The sequence below is a fragment of the Pyrgilauda ruficollis genome, unplaced genomic scaffold (assembly GCF_017590135.1).
Source record: "Pyrgilauda ruficollis isolate IOZ18807 unplaced genomic scaffold, ASM1759013v1 scaffold57, whole genome shotgun sequence".
Classification (NCBI taxonomy): Eukaryota; Metazoa; Chordata; class Aves; order Passeriformes; family Passeridae; genus Pyrgilauda; species Pyrgilauda ruficollis.
Window position 1 is genome coordinate 6,913,615 of NW_024527377.1, and position 13,597 is coordinate 6,927,211.

At 42.2% G+C, this 13,597-nt stretch overlaps 1 protein-coding gene across 5 annotated transcripts in view; it reads right to left on the reverse strand.

Moving 5' to 3' along the window:
- EBF1 (EBF transcription factor 1) overlaps positions 1-13,597 on the reverse strand; it is a 269,259-nt gene that overhangs the window by 67,815 nt on the left and 187,847 nt on the right. For 3 of the 5 annotated variants that reach the window (XM_041482006.1, XM_041482010.1, XM_041482009.1), the window contains exon 9: positions 1,616-1,749. In XM_041482006.1, the coding sequence (XP_041337940.1) occupies positions 1,616-1,749 (134 nt within the window). The remainder of the gene's footprint in view (positions 1-1,615; positions 1,750-13,597) is intronic. The other 2 variants (XM_041482008.1, XM_041482007.1) reach the window with 1 other exon arrangement.

Genomic DNA, 13,597 nt, shown 5'->3' on the forward strand with positions numbered 1-13,597 from the left:
TGCACTTGTTTACCGTGTTTGTCTGCTTCTTTTAGAAAGAATGTTCTTTTCTCCTATATGATTTTGACTGCTCTCATAGGCTATGAAATGAGAAGCAGTTCTGTAAGAGGGAGGCAGTGAAAGAGTTGCAGCCCATTGCAGCATTCCACACAACAGACTGGCTTCGGTCTGGAGCCCCTCTAACATTATTAATTCCATGACAAGGCCTTGCAACCATCAGCAACAATGTTTTGACCAGCACTCAGTCTCCTGAGATTAGAAATTGACAATTAATGGCTTCCACTAATAAATAGAGTCAAGATTTATAATGAAAGATCCAATTCTGCAGCACCAGAATCAGAGCAGTTTCCTCCCAGCCCCTTCACCTTTCCTGTTAAACGTCTGCAGCCATAATGGCTTCAATACTAACACACAAAATGCTTACACTGGGCCCAGGGGGCACTTTCATGATCACATAAGGGCTTCAGAATAGGGTTCATTTACTATCTCTTCTTCTCTGGAATGCCCTTTCATCCACACTTGTCCTCAAGTGGAAGGATGAGAGAGAGAGAGAGAGAATAGTGAAGGGCATTAGAGAATACTCTTCACATGGAAAAAATGCTGCCATATGTGCAATTGAATCAGTAGGGGGAATGTGCTGGATATAAATTAAGCTGTGGTGTTGATTTAAGATTTACAGGATGTAAGGTAAAGCATCAGAAGGTCCTCTCATCATTGGGAAGTGTTGCACAGATATTTCAGGGAGGCTGGGGTTTTTTTCAGTATTAAAATAATGAAAATTACAATTTCTTATTAAACCTCAAAAATGCTTTTGGAAAGCCTAATTTCAAAATATAAACCTTTCCTTGGAGCTGTCTCCCTGTGCCAGTGGGGGAACTCTGCCATGGTTTCTACAACCCTGGTCATGGCCTTTGGGGTGATGCTGCCTGGGTTTTAACTTTTCACAGGTTTTTGGGGATGTCAGGTTCCACAATTAATTATGTGCTGGGAAAAGACAGAATTTAAGGAGCTGGGAGGAATAACAACAGCAAAAAAAAAAAAAAAAAAAAAAAAAAAAAAAAAAAAAAACAAAAAGGATAAGAAACAAGGAAAAGGTTCCTGTGAAACTACAGGGGCCCCTGCTAGGTATGAGGAGTCCACTGTGGATACAACGTGGTGCATTTGTTTGCTGCTATGAAAATAATATTTACACCAAGTATCCAGGCTTTAGGGATATGCTGTTCAGAGGTGCTGAATTCTGCAATCTCCACCTGATTGAGCTGCAGCTACCAGCAGCCAGTTTCCCTGGAAAGTGGGATCACCTAAATGTTTCTATCCTGTGGGCCCTTAGCTATTGCAGTGCTAAACACAGAATTATTCACACAGGCCTTTATTCTCCCCTTTCCTTGGAATAAAACCCACTGAGCTAAATTCTGGGCCAGCACAAGATGCAAATCCCCCTGGCTATAATGGGTTCCTGCCACAGGTAAATTTGACTAATTATTTTCATAAAACTGAGCGAGGCAAGGATTCGTGTGTCGACATTTGTTGCTGATTTAGCATGTGGCCCAGAGAAAGGACAGGCTGGCTACAAGGAGACAAAGCTGTGAGACATTAGCTATGAGACAACACCTACCTCACTCCAAACCAGCATGGTGCCGAATATGACCTGTAACCCATCAAAGAAATTGTCTCCTATGATGATGACAGTGGCACCTCCTGTAGTCCATCCTTCACTTGGACTGATGGCTTTGATACATGGTGTAGCTGCTTTTCAACACACATGAAAAAGAGAAGTATTCTGCTGTTAGAACTGGATTTTAATGATAGAAGACGTGAGAAAAATAAAATAAAAGGAGCTTTCATTTCCCCCCCTTACTAACACAAAGATTTCAGCAATCATGTTCTTTATAGTACATATGCATGACCTCAAATTCTATCTTTGGAAGCATTTTTTTCCTTAATTAATTTCTGTTTGGTTTTATTATCTGCATTAATTTTTTTTTTTAATTCTACATTAACAAAAAAAATCACAGCATGAGGGGTAGAGACCAATTGGAAATCAGCATCCCTTTTGTTATTGTATATGAAATGCACAAGACTTAAGTTAATAAAACAATCTCCAGTAAGCTTGCTTTATTATCCATCAGAACCCAAACTCACCAAGGAAACTCCCATAAACATTATGGAAAATATTGGCAAAATAAAAAAGGGTGTAACCCTCAGCATTTCTCTAACTGTTCTGCAATCAGATCCAGGTTGTCCAGTATTAAACCATCCTGCCCTGATTAATGCTTTGGCTACTCCAAAAAAAAACAACACCCCACAACCAAAGCCACAGCTTCCATCCAGTCATTCCAGTTGTATTGCATCTACGGGATAAACAAGATGTGTGTGCAACACATTTTGCTATATCCATGGAGTCTCACAGCCACTTTCTTGGCATTGTATCTACTCAGAGCCTCTGAGAGGATGTCAAAAACTCAAGTGCTGTTCAAATCTTGGACTAAGAGCTTCTGGTTTAAGACTTTGTAAGCAGAAGCAGCTCAAATATTGGTGGGCTGGGGCACTATAAACATTAACACATTGATTCTCCTCCTCTGCAGCACAGGGGCACCTTGGAATTTAACAGTGCTGAAGCAACAGAAATAACTTACTGTAAAAATAGTCAGCAAGCCCTGGGCAACTCTCTACTGTGGAGCCTCAGAGTGGTCACACAGGTTGATGGAAAGAAGCAATTTCACCCTAGATGCTACCAACTTTTCCTTGCATGAGGTGAGAATACGGCACTGGTAACATTAGATAACATTTTAAGTAAAGCAGGCACCTCAACAATTTCATTACTCATGGAAAACAGGTTCAAGGAGCAGCATCACTCCACCAGCCAACCTCAGTGCTGGAAAGAATGATTCTTTCCTGTAGATGTGAAGCCAGAGGGAAGAGGCTGCGCTGCAAACTCAGGAATGGGTGCCGCTGCCCAGTTTTAGGGTTGGTGGCATTTGGCTGTGAATTGCTACTTGATGGAAAGGCTGATTGAGCTGTTAATTCGGTTTGAAACTTTGATTATCTGATGATGTACTCAAGGAAGAGCACTCAGGCACTTCCTCAGGTAAGGACTTACTATGAAGATGGGGATATTAAAGCCACTATGTGTTAGCACCATCCAGGATAAAACCCTTACCCTCATGAGTTACTCAGTGTGGCAGCATAGTGAGTTACTTAATGAGGCACAGCCCCTGTCCTAAATTCTTCTAATTGTAAAGACAGGAAATTAATTCATTCACAGAAGCCTAATTCAAAATGCTCCAGACATAAAGTGCTAAAGAGACCCAGTGCATCTTTATGATTCCTCAGTAAGTTCTGGTTGGTTGGAGCTGATTGCAAGAGCCAGTGTGGCTGCTGGGAAGCTCCTTCCCCCAGCCCCTGGGCAGGGTGGGTGGGTGGGGAGCTGGGAAGGGAGCTGGGAAGCAGGAGGGAGCTGGGAAGGGAGCTGGGAAGCAGGAGGGAGCTGGGAAGGGAGCAGCTGAGTCACCCTGAGCAGTGTTTCTGTGAGCACTACCCCAGCCTCACACCACTGGTGGTGGCAGGCACAGATGGGGAGCAAACAGACCCCAGCCCTACCTACAAAAGGTTGCAAGTGTCAGGACAAACTTTTCCACTACTTAAGCTGATGGGGATGCCAGCTCCAGGCAAAAACACAAACAGGCAGAAAAAAAAAAAAATCATTACCCTACTCCAAACTTGGCAGAGTACAGCCATTAACTTTTACATGAGCTAACAAAAGAAACATCCTGACATTACCGTCATGAAAACGTAGCGCACACACAGAAGTAACTTCAATATGTTTAATTTGGATTCAAATTACTTGCATAAAACTGTGCATAAAAACCACTGAGATGTCCAAAAGCAAATGCTTTTCCTTCAGCCAAGCTCACACCAACAGATTTCCAGTGAAAGCAGCTTTTCAAAATGCCATCTAGCCCTTTCACAGAATCAAACTTTTACATAAATAAAATTTAAAATCACTTCCAAATCACACCCTTTCCAGTATTCCCAGTTGATTGTGGACACATACCCCCTACAATAAAACCCAGAGATAATCAGTTTCCCATGTGTCAGAGAATGAGCTACTTTTCTTAAAGACTACAAGCAACATTTTTTTCCTAAATACCAGTGAATAAAAACTATTTGAGACCATAAGCATTAACAGAAAACATATGCAGGCTTTGCTGAAAGGGTTGTCAAGCACTGGAAGAGGCTGCCCAGGGAAGTCACCATCCCTGGAGGTATTTAAAAGCCATGTAGATGTGGCACTTGGGGCCATGGTTCAGTGGTGGGCTTGGCAGTGCCTGGGTTACAGTTGGACTCAATCTTAGAGGTTTTTTTCCAACATAAATGACTCTACAATTGAAAATTATAGATTCAAGTTATCTTTAAAGGGAATGCAAGATACTCTTGTGCAGTTACAGGACCCCACAAAAAAGTTCTTGCTATTTATGTTGTGATGTTCTTTGTGCTCCCTTCGTTGCACTCAGAGGTTCAAGTTGCTGCCCTGTCTGTGCTGCCTCATGTATTTGATTCTAATATTTTATAAATGTATTTGCTTCATATCAAACACGTGCCAAGTCCCATCCATGGAGCCAGGGGGATTGAGGCAGACACTCAGGGCTCTGTGCTGAGCTGGGGTTGTCAGTTCTTCACTGGGACACTCTCACCTGCAAAGCCACTGTGACCAACAGCACATGTCACTTTATTTAAATATGTAGAAATTGTGCTGAATCAGTGCCTCATCAAACCTGCTGGCAATAGCCCAGAACATCTCCTCTGAGGATAAAAAGTCAGGACTTGGTGGTTTAATCACCAGGGCAGGATGATGCCTTTTGCAGGCCCAACCTGAGATGGAGCAAGAGCACTGTGCCTTCCCAAAAGATTTCATTATTTTCCCATGTCACAAAAACCAGAGGGACTCCCCAACTTTCCCCACACAACTCCCCTTACTTTAAAGTGCAAGTGCCTGTAGAGGTTGGAAGGGCTGCAGGAGGTGCTGCCCAGCCAGGGAAGTGGCCCTGAAGGGCTGCATCCCAAGGAAGACGTGCTGAGAGAGGCATCCAGACTGCTACCTGTTTTTGAGGGCACAAACCATGTTTATACAATGACATATTTGCAATAACCAGTGGCATTCAGGACAATGGTCTGTCTCAAACTTTGCCCTTCCCAGGCCCTTTGCTTGGAGCACCAAGGAGGATGGAACTGGCTCCTGTTGGCAGCATCAGCACAGGTAGCACTGGGAGGGGGCAAGGCGATGACCTCAGCTCTATTTATGCCCCTGCTACAAATGTCTGGCCAGCTCAGGCCCTCAGCTCTTCATACTTCTGCTCTTAATCACTTGGCAACTTGCAAAGCACTGTCTGGAAGGTGTTTACTTCTGTGCAACCCTAGGAAAACAGAGCTAGGCAGAATAATCTTTTCACTGGAGGCCTTGATTTTTCTACATTTTGTTTTGGTCAGAAGACAAACCAAAATATAGAAACTTTTTTTTTTTTTTTTTTTTTTAGAATGCCAAGTTCCAGAACCTCTACCTAGAATTAACTTTTTTCAATACCTCCAAGAAAAACAAAATGTTTTGTTTCAAAATATTATCAGTTCTCATGCCCTTCTGTAACTCCAAGGCATAATTTCTGAAATGGTGTTTTTAAAACAAATAGAAAAAAAAGTTACATAAAATTTAGCTTTTTCTGTAGAAAAAGAGTTTTTAGTCCAAGTCTGAAGCTTCCCTGGTAACAAAATACAGCGAAGGACTTTACACCGATCCTAGTAAAGGCAGTGAAGTGTACATGATTGATAACATGCACAGACTTTAAGTCCAGGGAGGAATTATTAAAAAAAAAAAAAAAAAAAAAAAAAAAAGAGTAATTGCTCATTCCTACATATATGAACTTTCTGCTTGTTGCTGTTGAAGGAACAGCTGGAAGCCAACAGCAATAAAAACTAAAGAGTTTAGTGGCCCAGCTATCAGACAGGATTTTCAGACTCTTTGGTGTGAGTGTGTCACATTCATTGTGTTTTCTCGGAAGAGCTGGGCTGAGGATAAACCAAACATCTCCCTCCAGCTGCAGCAGGACCCTGCAGCTCCTGGCTGAAGGTGATGTGGCCACATCCTCCACCTGCTGAAATGGGCTAAGGGTTGGGAGCCTTGAGCTGCTCTCCTTCTTTGCACAACACCAGGGCAAGTCAGAGCCCACCCGTGACAGGTCCCACCGTGCTGCGCCCGAGGCTCACAGACAGAGGTGGCAGAGGAGGTTCTGCAATCCCAAACTTACTGAGGCCATTGGGAATCCTACCACTGACTTCAAAGCTAAGGGATCTATCAATAAATTTTTAGGATTTATGAGCAAAAACCTAAATGGCTCCAAGGAAAACAACGTTCTTATGAAATCTTCATTTTTCTCAATGTACACATTGTTAGAATCTTATCACCTCCCACACAAAGGATGGCAGGTACCCACTCCAGCACACGGGGAGCAAAAAAAGGAAAAGTTTTTGTTGTGTGCTGCGTGTGCCGGTGTGTTCCTGTGTTCCCACACTTCTCAGCTACTGATACACAGGGATTCTTCTTCCCTCAAACTGTGACAATAAAATGATTACCCCGCCACAGTTTAGCATAATGGTTCAGAAACGCTCGTGGCATATTGCAGAGTTAAAGTGGAAATTATTAGGTAGCTCTTCTTTGTTATAATAATGATCACTCCACAAATAAAAGCTCTTCTCCCAAAGGTACTGCAAGGCACAAAATGCTAATTCTGAAGATTATGTGTGCGCTTTTATTAAATATTACTCTGCCCTGTCTGTTTGAGGGCTTCACTGCTCTGATTGTTTTATGAGTGCCATGTTAATGTCAGCCCCATCTTGCTAGCAGCAGGCACACATTTTAGCTTTTGTATGAGAGTTGATCAAAGGCCACGTGCTGAGGGAATTGCTGAGAAAACACGGACAAGCGATAAAAATCTAACAGATTAATTGGTTTAAATTTCATTTCAGGGCGTTGAACTTTGACTCAGGACACAAGTACTACACTACCAGTCAGGGCCTAATTACCACATTTCCAATTTGCCTCAGAACAATGCTTGGCAGGGAGAATAATAACAGTACTAATAATACTAATAACAATAATAATAATAACAATAATAATAACTAAACAACAGCAACAACGTCTCCTCTTAGCTTCTTGTACATGTTTAGCAACTAACTTGTGTGCAGGCAATTGCAGGAGGAAATTCCTCTCCCCCACACCACCACCCACCTGCCTCCTGAGCATTTCTACCTGCCTCAAACAGCACCTGAGGACAGAAGAAATAACAGACAGCCTCAGGAGCATCTGAATTTACAGAATCAATAATCTACCAACTCCAGCCCCTCACAAACACACACTGGACGTTTCATACCCTTAATTAGGGACCTGCATTTCTAAACAGAGATAGCTTTTTATCCCCCAACAGAAATGATCTGTTCCACTGATAGAAAACAGAGGCCAGAGGGAAAAAAACATATTTACCACAAAGTTTATGGGTGGCCTTGGAATAAGGGTTAATTGAGCTTAGAGGTAAATGTTCACTGAGGTGAATTAGTGGGATGCACAGCTATCAGCAGGGCTCTGGGACTGCTCCTATTTAGCTTCTGAAATGTATTTGCTCTATGATTAATATCCAGTTTGTGCTGGTGACTGTAAGAATGACCTTGCCTGCAGTTTTTATCATGAAGTGTGGTTTCATCCTCTATTATTCCATAGATGAGGCTCTGACAACAGTTGCTGCATCACAACAGGAGTTTAAATGATAGGGCACATGCTTTTATTTTTCTTCTCTCTAAGAGTATCGTGACACGCAAGGAGAGTTGCATAAAGGCAGTTAAAACTGGGAATTAAGAGGAACAGGGAATTTATGTCTCATCTTAGAGGAAGTACTGAAAATACCTGGAATTTAATTTAATTTTCCTTTTTTTTTCCTTGGGTAAAATTTAATTCCAGGCTAAATAAATAAATGAGCCACAGATTAACCCACAGTTTATGGGTCTGATCCTGCAACCCGTTAAATGCTTTCACCAAACGACTGACTTTTCAGAATATCAACACAAATCAGTTTTAAGCACTCAAAACCATAACTTATGGAAGTTGTGATTCAACAAACCACTCAAGTAAGTGCTTAAAAATCCCGCTGAAGAAGCTGCAGGATAAGGAACTCCGTTTTTAAGATAGCTGGGCCCTGGGAAAAGCTCCCAAGAGCTGGGCAGTGGGTACAGAACTGGGGCTCCCATTTCACAGCAGCCTTGGGTCACGTGTGGACCCCTCTGTGCAGGGCAGGGCTCATCCAGCCTCACACAAGGACCACAGCCAACACAGCAATGCCAACACCTTGGCCTCAGGACTCAGCACCAGTTCTGGGACCTTTTTCCAATTTAAAAGAATAAACCAAATATTTTTTGAGGGGTTGAGCTGGGCTGTTTTATTGATTGGGGAGGGGGATTGTTTGGGTTTTGGGTGGTTTTGTTTTCCCCTATATAATATCCTATTTCCTGAGAAGTGGGAATTGTCAGGCTGCTCACTACTCTGAGCAAGCTGAAAGGGTGAATCCTAAAAATTCTGTCTGCCCAGGCAGTGGTGCCATTCCAGGCTGGTTTGTGGGGCATTGCTGGGGCTGGCATCCAGTATAGACAGCTGAAAGCAACTGAAGATTATGAAATCAGCCTGGATGGGGAAAAGTCCTCAGGATCAGCCCAAAGGACATTTCAGGGAAAGGGAATGTGGCAGAGCTTTTATGTATTTTACTGGAGCATTAAATCTTCACTCTTAAGCTAAACAATGTGTTTGCTGCTTATCTGGGTGAAGTGATGATCTTCCTGCCTTCCTTTTGCGTCTCGAGCCGGCTCCGTGTCCCATTCTCTGCTGACAATGAGCAGCTGCTGTGCAGGAAACAGGGCAGCAGAGGTTTCCCCCTGGAGCAGATAACTCCTGCAGCTTTGTGCGACACAGGCACGAGGATGTGATGCCCTGCTCCCCCTTCCCAGCTCCTCGACATTTGGGGGCTTTAGCATATGCAAGCCTTAAAGATTACAGCACCCTGCCAAAAATGGCAACCTCCTCCCGGTCCTTCATGACATCTGCACTGGGTGAAATCACTGAACCAAAAATACACGCGCCGTGCAATCCCTCCAGGATGGGGGAAGGGAAGGGAAGGAAGGTTGCATTTTTTCTGTTTTCCAGTAGTGAAATTAAAGGTCTTGGCTGTGATTTTCTGCCGAACGTTTTGGATGCACGGTTCCCATTAATGGGAAATGAAAATGTAAATTACCTGGGATAATATTCCACCTACAATCAATACTTAAGCCAGTGTTTCTCTTTTATCCTTGCTGATGCCTCAGCTAGCAAAGTTACATTTCATGGAGTCCTCTGTGTTTCTCTTTCCTTAATGATTTCCAAAGCTCTCAGTTGTTGATCAGTGCCTGAAAAATGACTGCATGGAAAAAGGAGGCAGTCCAGAATAATGAGAGACCTGTTACAAAAAAAAAAAATCTTCTCCGTATTTTACTTACAATATTTCCATAAAATAATAATTTAGTTATCTCTGTATGATTGCAGGAAATGTATTTTCATTCATTCTCTTAAACCCTTTCACATCACAGAGGAAGTTCTGTGAGTTTCCTTATTTATTTGGGTTATGTTTTTATTTTACTTTAGGAGCTGCCTCCTACTTTCCAAAAATTAATAAAACAGTCAGAGTCCTCAGTATCTCCCTGCAAGTCAGTAAAACTTGACTCCAAAGAAAGGTCTGTCATGTCTGTTTGGCAAATAATAAATTCTCCAAGAAAAATGCAATGTTACAAACCCACTTAAAATTATGTTAAATTAAATATACAGGTTGAACCTAAACATTAATATATATATATATAAACAATACATGTATTATTCTTGCAAAAGATATCTGCACTCTCTCTAAATAGATATATTTCAAGAAGCCTAACGACTTTATTGCCAATTTTTTTTTTATGTGCTACCCTGATTTTTTTATTCCTAGGAAATTTTGGGCTGGCTTTAAGCTCTAATTTTTGCATTCATTATTTTTGCCCCTTAATTGCAAGACTTTCATTTTGAGTCAGCCATGAAGAAACTGCTGCAGGTGCTTTGGCCAAACATTGCCAAACTTGTGCTTGCCCCTCAGCTTCAGCACTCCCTGTGCTTTTGAGCAGCTCAGGTGCTCAGAGATGCACAGACTGGGTCAGGAGGAAAACCAGACATCCAAGAATATTGCACAGGGCCTTTCAAACCTTGGCATCACCTCCAGCTCCACAACTGGGGACCGGTTTGCTCAGCCCTCAACACCAAAGCAGTGACTGCTGTGCTCCCCCAGGGATCCCCAAGTGAGATAAATGTTTTACCATGAGCCCCCAAATTATTGCACCTCTATTCCTTCAGCCCTTCCTCCACCCCATGGTGTCACTTGCAGAGGAACACTAACAGTGTGTGAAAGCCAAAGGCAATAAACACCATGTAGGGCACTGAGGTGTGACACATGGATGGGATTGATGTATCTGAGTATGGGCTCCAAAATTTTGTTAATTAAACAGTGAAAAAAAAATCTTATCTGCCTTTCCCATTGCAATTTCAATGGCTTTCTACCATGAACTTCCCTTAAGAAGTTATGGAGCCCAGCTAAGTCACTATGACTACTTTTAAAACAATAGGCATGTCCAGAAAGGAGACTGCATCTGGTTTAGTGCACTGAAGTTTAAAAATAGTTGTACTGATGCAATTTCTGGGTGAGGATGGAGGCAACCTTGCAAATGGAAGCCCAAAATGTGTACTATAAATCAGGCCTAAAAGTTTGTCAAAACAAACATCTCTGCATAGTTCTGATACTCCAAAACATACTTAACTGACTGGTCTGGTCCTTCATGAACAAAGAATTTTATATTTGCTAAATGTTAACACTGTGCTTTACTGCTTTGCTGAACCCCAACCCAACAGAAGGGCAGGTGGGTACAATTTCAAAATTCCTAGTTTGTTTTACCACCGAATGGTCCTGTTTACTCATTTCCATTTTCCTTCAGTACCTTAACAAAACAGTAAATCCCTTATAGTACATCTCCCTAGAGTCAGAACACAGGACCAGACAAAACCCTGTAAGGTGCAACAGGCTCAGCATCCAGAGCACAACAGGCTGAGCCTTGATGCTCCAACACCCACTGGTACATTATGGCCACACTGGCAAGGTTCAGTTAGTGATACACAGAAACTATTCTATATGAAACAAAGAGTTCAATCTAAATCTAAATTCTCACTGCCAGACTAAATACTAGTATCAATTACATTTTTATTTTCCCTATCACAAAGAAAAAAACCAAAACCCCATATCCCTCAAACTAACACCCCCCACTACATTACACAGCGTAACAATCAGAAATTCACCTGAGATGAATTCTACAGGAAACAAAGAATTTATTTTCCTGATAAAAACAAGATCCAACTAATATTAATTTTTAGCTGGGGTCTCTTTGTTCAGCAGAATTGAGAAAGTCTGCCCGCAACAGAGAGCTCACAGTAATCATCTTTCAGAAACAAGAACAACCCGTGCAGAAACACAAAGCAATTCTGCCAGGGACAGGGAGTGCCTGCAATCCAGCTTCTTCAAGGGAAATTCAAGTACTCTAAGAGTTCTTATTCCTCATCTGATTTCTCTCACAAATCACAGGCTCTCTAATGCAATTTTCTGGAGTCTGAGAATCATAAAGTCAAATATGAACAAGTCTAGTGGAAAATCTGTGACGCTAATCTTGGCCTACGTTGTACTTTTAACAGGCACTGAATTTGTGCACCGGATTATCCAGATGGCCATACAGGAATCATCCTGATAGGATTAAACCTTTGTGCTGAACTCTGCTCCATCTGTTCTGGGAGGTTTGCCTATTGCTATCGGAATACGAATGCTCAGCCTAGGTCCAACACCACGACTGAAAGCACCCGTTTACCACACACACACACATGTGTACATGTGCACACACAGCTCCCCAAGTGCTTCATTAGTAATGTGAGATGAAGTTACCCCGAAGTTTACCACTAAAGAAACATATTGGTTTTATTACTGGTTTGAAGAACAAAGCGCGCTATATCTAAATTCAAACAAAAGAGCGTTTTTGTTGTTGTTCTGGGACTTGTTCAATTCATTAAACCATAATACTGCCATAAATTTATAGATGAAGGCATGACTAAACATAAAACAGCAAGGCTCTTCATCTTTGAAATCTATTAGTGTATGAGGATGTATGACACAGTCGCACTTTGAAGATGTCATGGTTAAATATTTCAGATTAAAAAACAACCAGCAACAAAACACATGCGTGCACACAGCACTGGTAGCTGCTCTTTGCAGCTCAATCTAGTCACAGCCCAAGAACAAAAAAGTAATCATCAGTCCCAGCAAAAGCAAAGCTTATTCCCATTAATGTTTCTTTCTGCTTTTATTATCTATTAATGACAGTCTCCTGCATTCATTGCTGCAGCCTGCCAGATGCAGCAAAGATCCGTATTCATCATGTGCAAAAATTGTGTTCAGGCCGTCTCTGACAGGTTACGTAGAGCTGCCAATGGAGGGACCAAGGTCCAATGCATGGCCTCGGGTTTTCAGGCCCTGGGCCAAGGGGAAAGGTAGGGAATCTGGCTCTTCTGCAGGAAAAACATCCCAGTGATCAGAGGGTTTAGCCACATTTGTGTTCTGGCCAGAAATACTCAGAAAACTAATGAGTACCTGGGATGGAAAGGGTGGATACACAAATTAATTAATATTATTGTTATAATATTACTATACTATTAATAACAATAGTAATAATAATATTTTTATTATTGTTATTAGATTCAGCAATGCAATATAATCCTCAGCCCCTGTTTGTGATGGCAGTGGGATAGAGATGGAGGCAACATAACCTGCACTGCATTTCAAGCAGCAGCCATGACTGCATTGCACAGACTGAGACCTCCTTGTCTCTGCTGTGTCTCTCAGACTGTTCCTTCCTCTGTTCTTTGTGCTGCTCCAAGTGCAGGGTCAGGCACCCCTTCCCAGCCATTTAGGCTTTACTTGCAAAAACATAAGCATAAAATTATATTTATAGTTCATAGTATCTGTCCAGCAACGACACCACATAAAACCAGCACGCTGAAAATCGGAGTGAATACTTTGGACTCGAGCCTACAAATGCTTAGAGAAGTTGTTCTTTCAATGTCTCTGATAAAGTCATGCTAGGTTTTTATTTATTTATTTAGGGCTCCATTCAGACCACCTACCTCAGGCATTGCAGCCTGTCAAACGTCAGACTCCAGCTCTGGCTGGGTGAGTCAGCCTGCCTAAATTAGGATCCTCTCTCTGCTATACAATAAGCAGAAATGGGAAGACACCTCTGCAAGCCTGGAGACCCAGGGAGTTCCGTGCTGGCTCAGGAAAGTACCAAGGGATCTCAGCAGGACGATAGCATAGGTTGGGAGCAGCCAGAAGCAACCTCATAAAAAATATTTGGCAACTGATATTGAGCAGGCACCTGACTCTGGGCTTTCCTGCAGGCACCTCTGCTCAGGCTC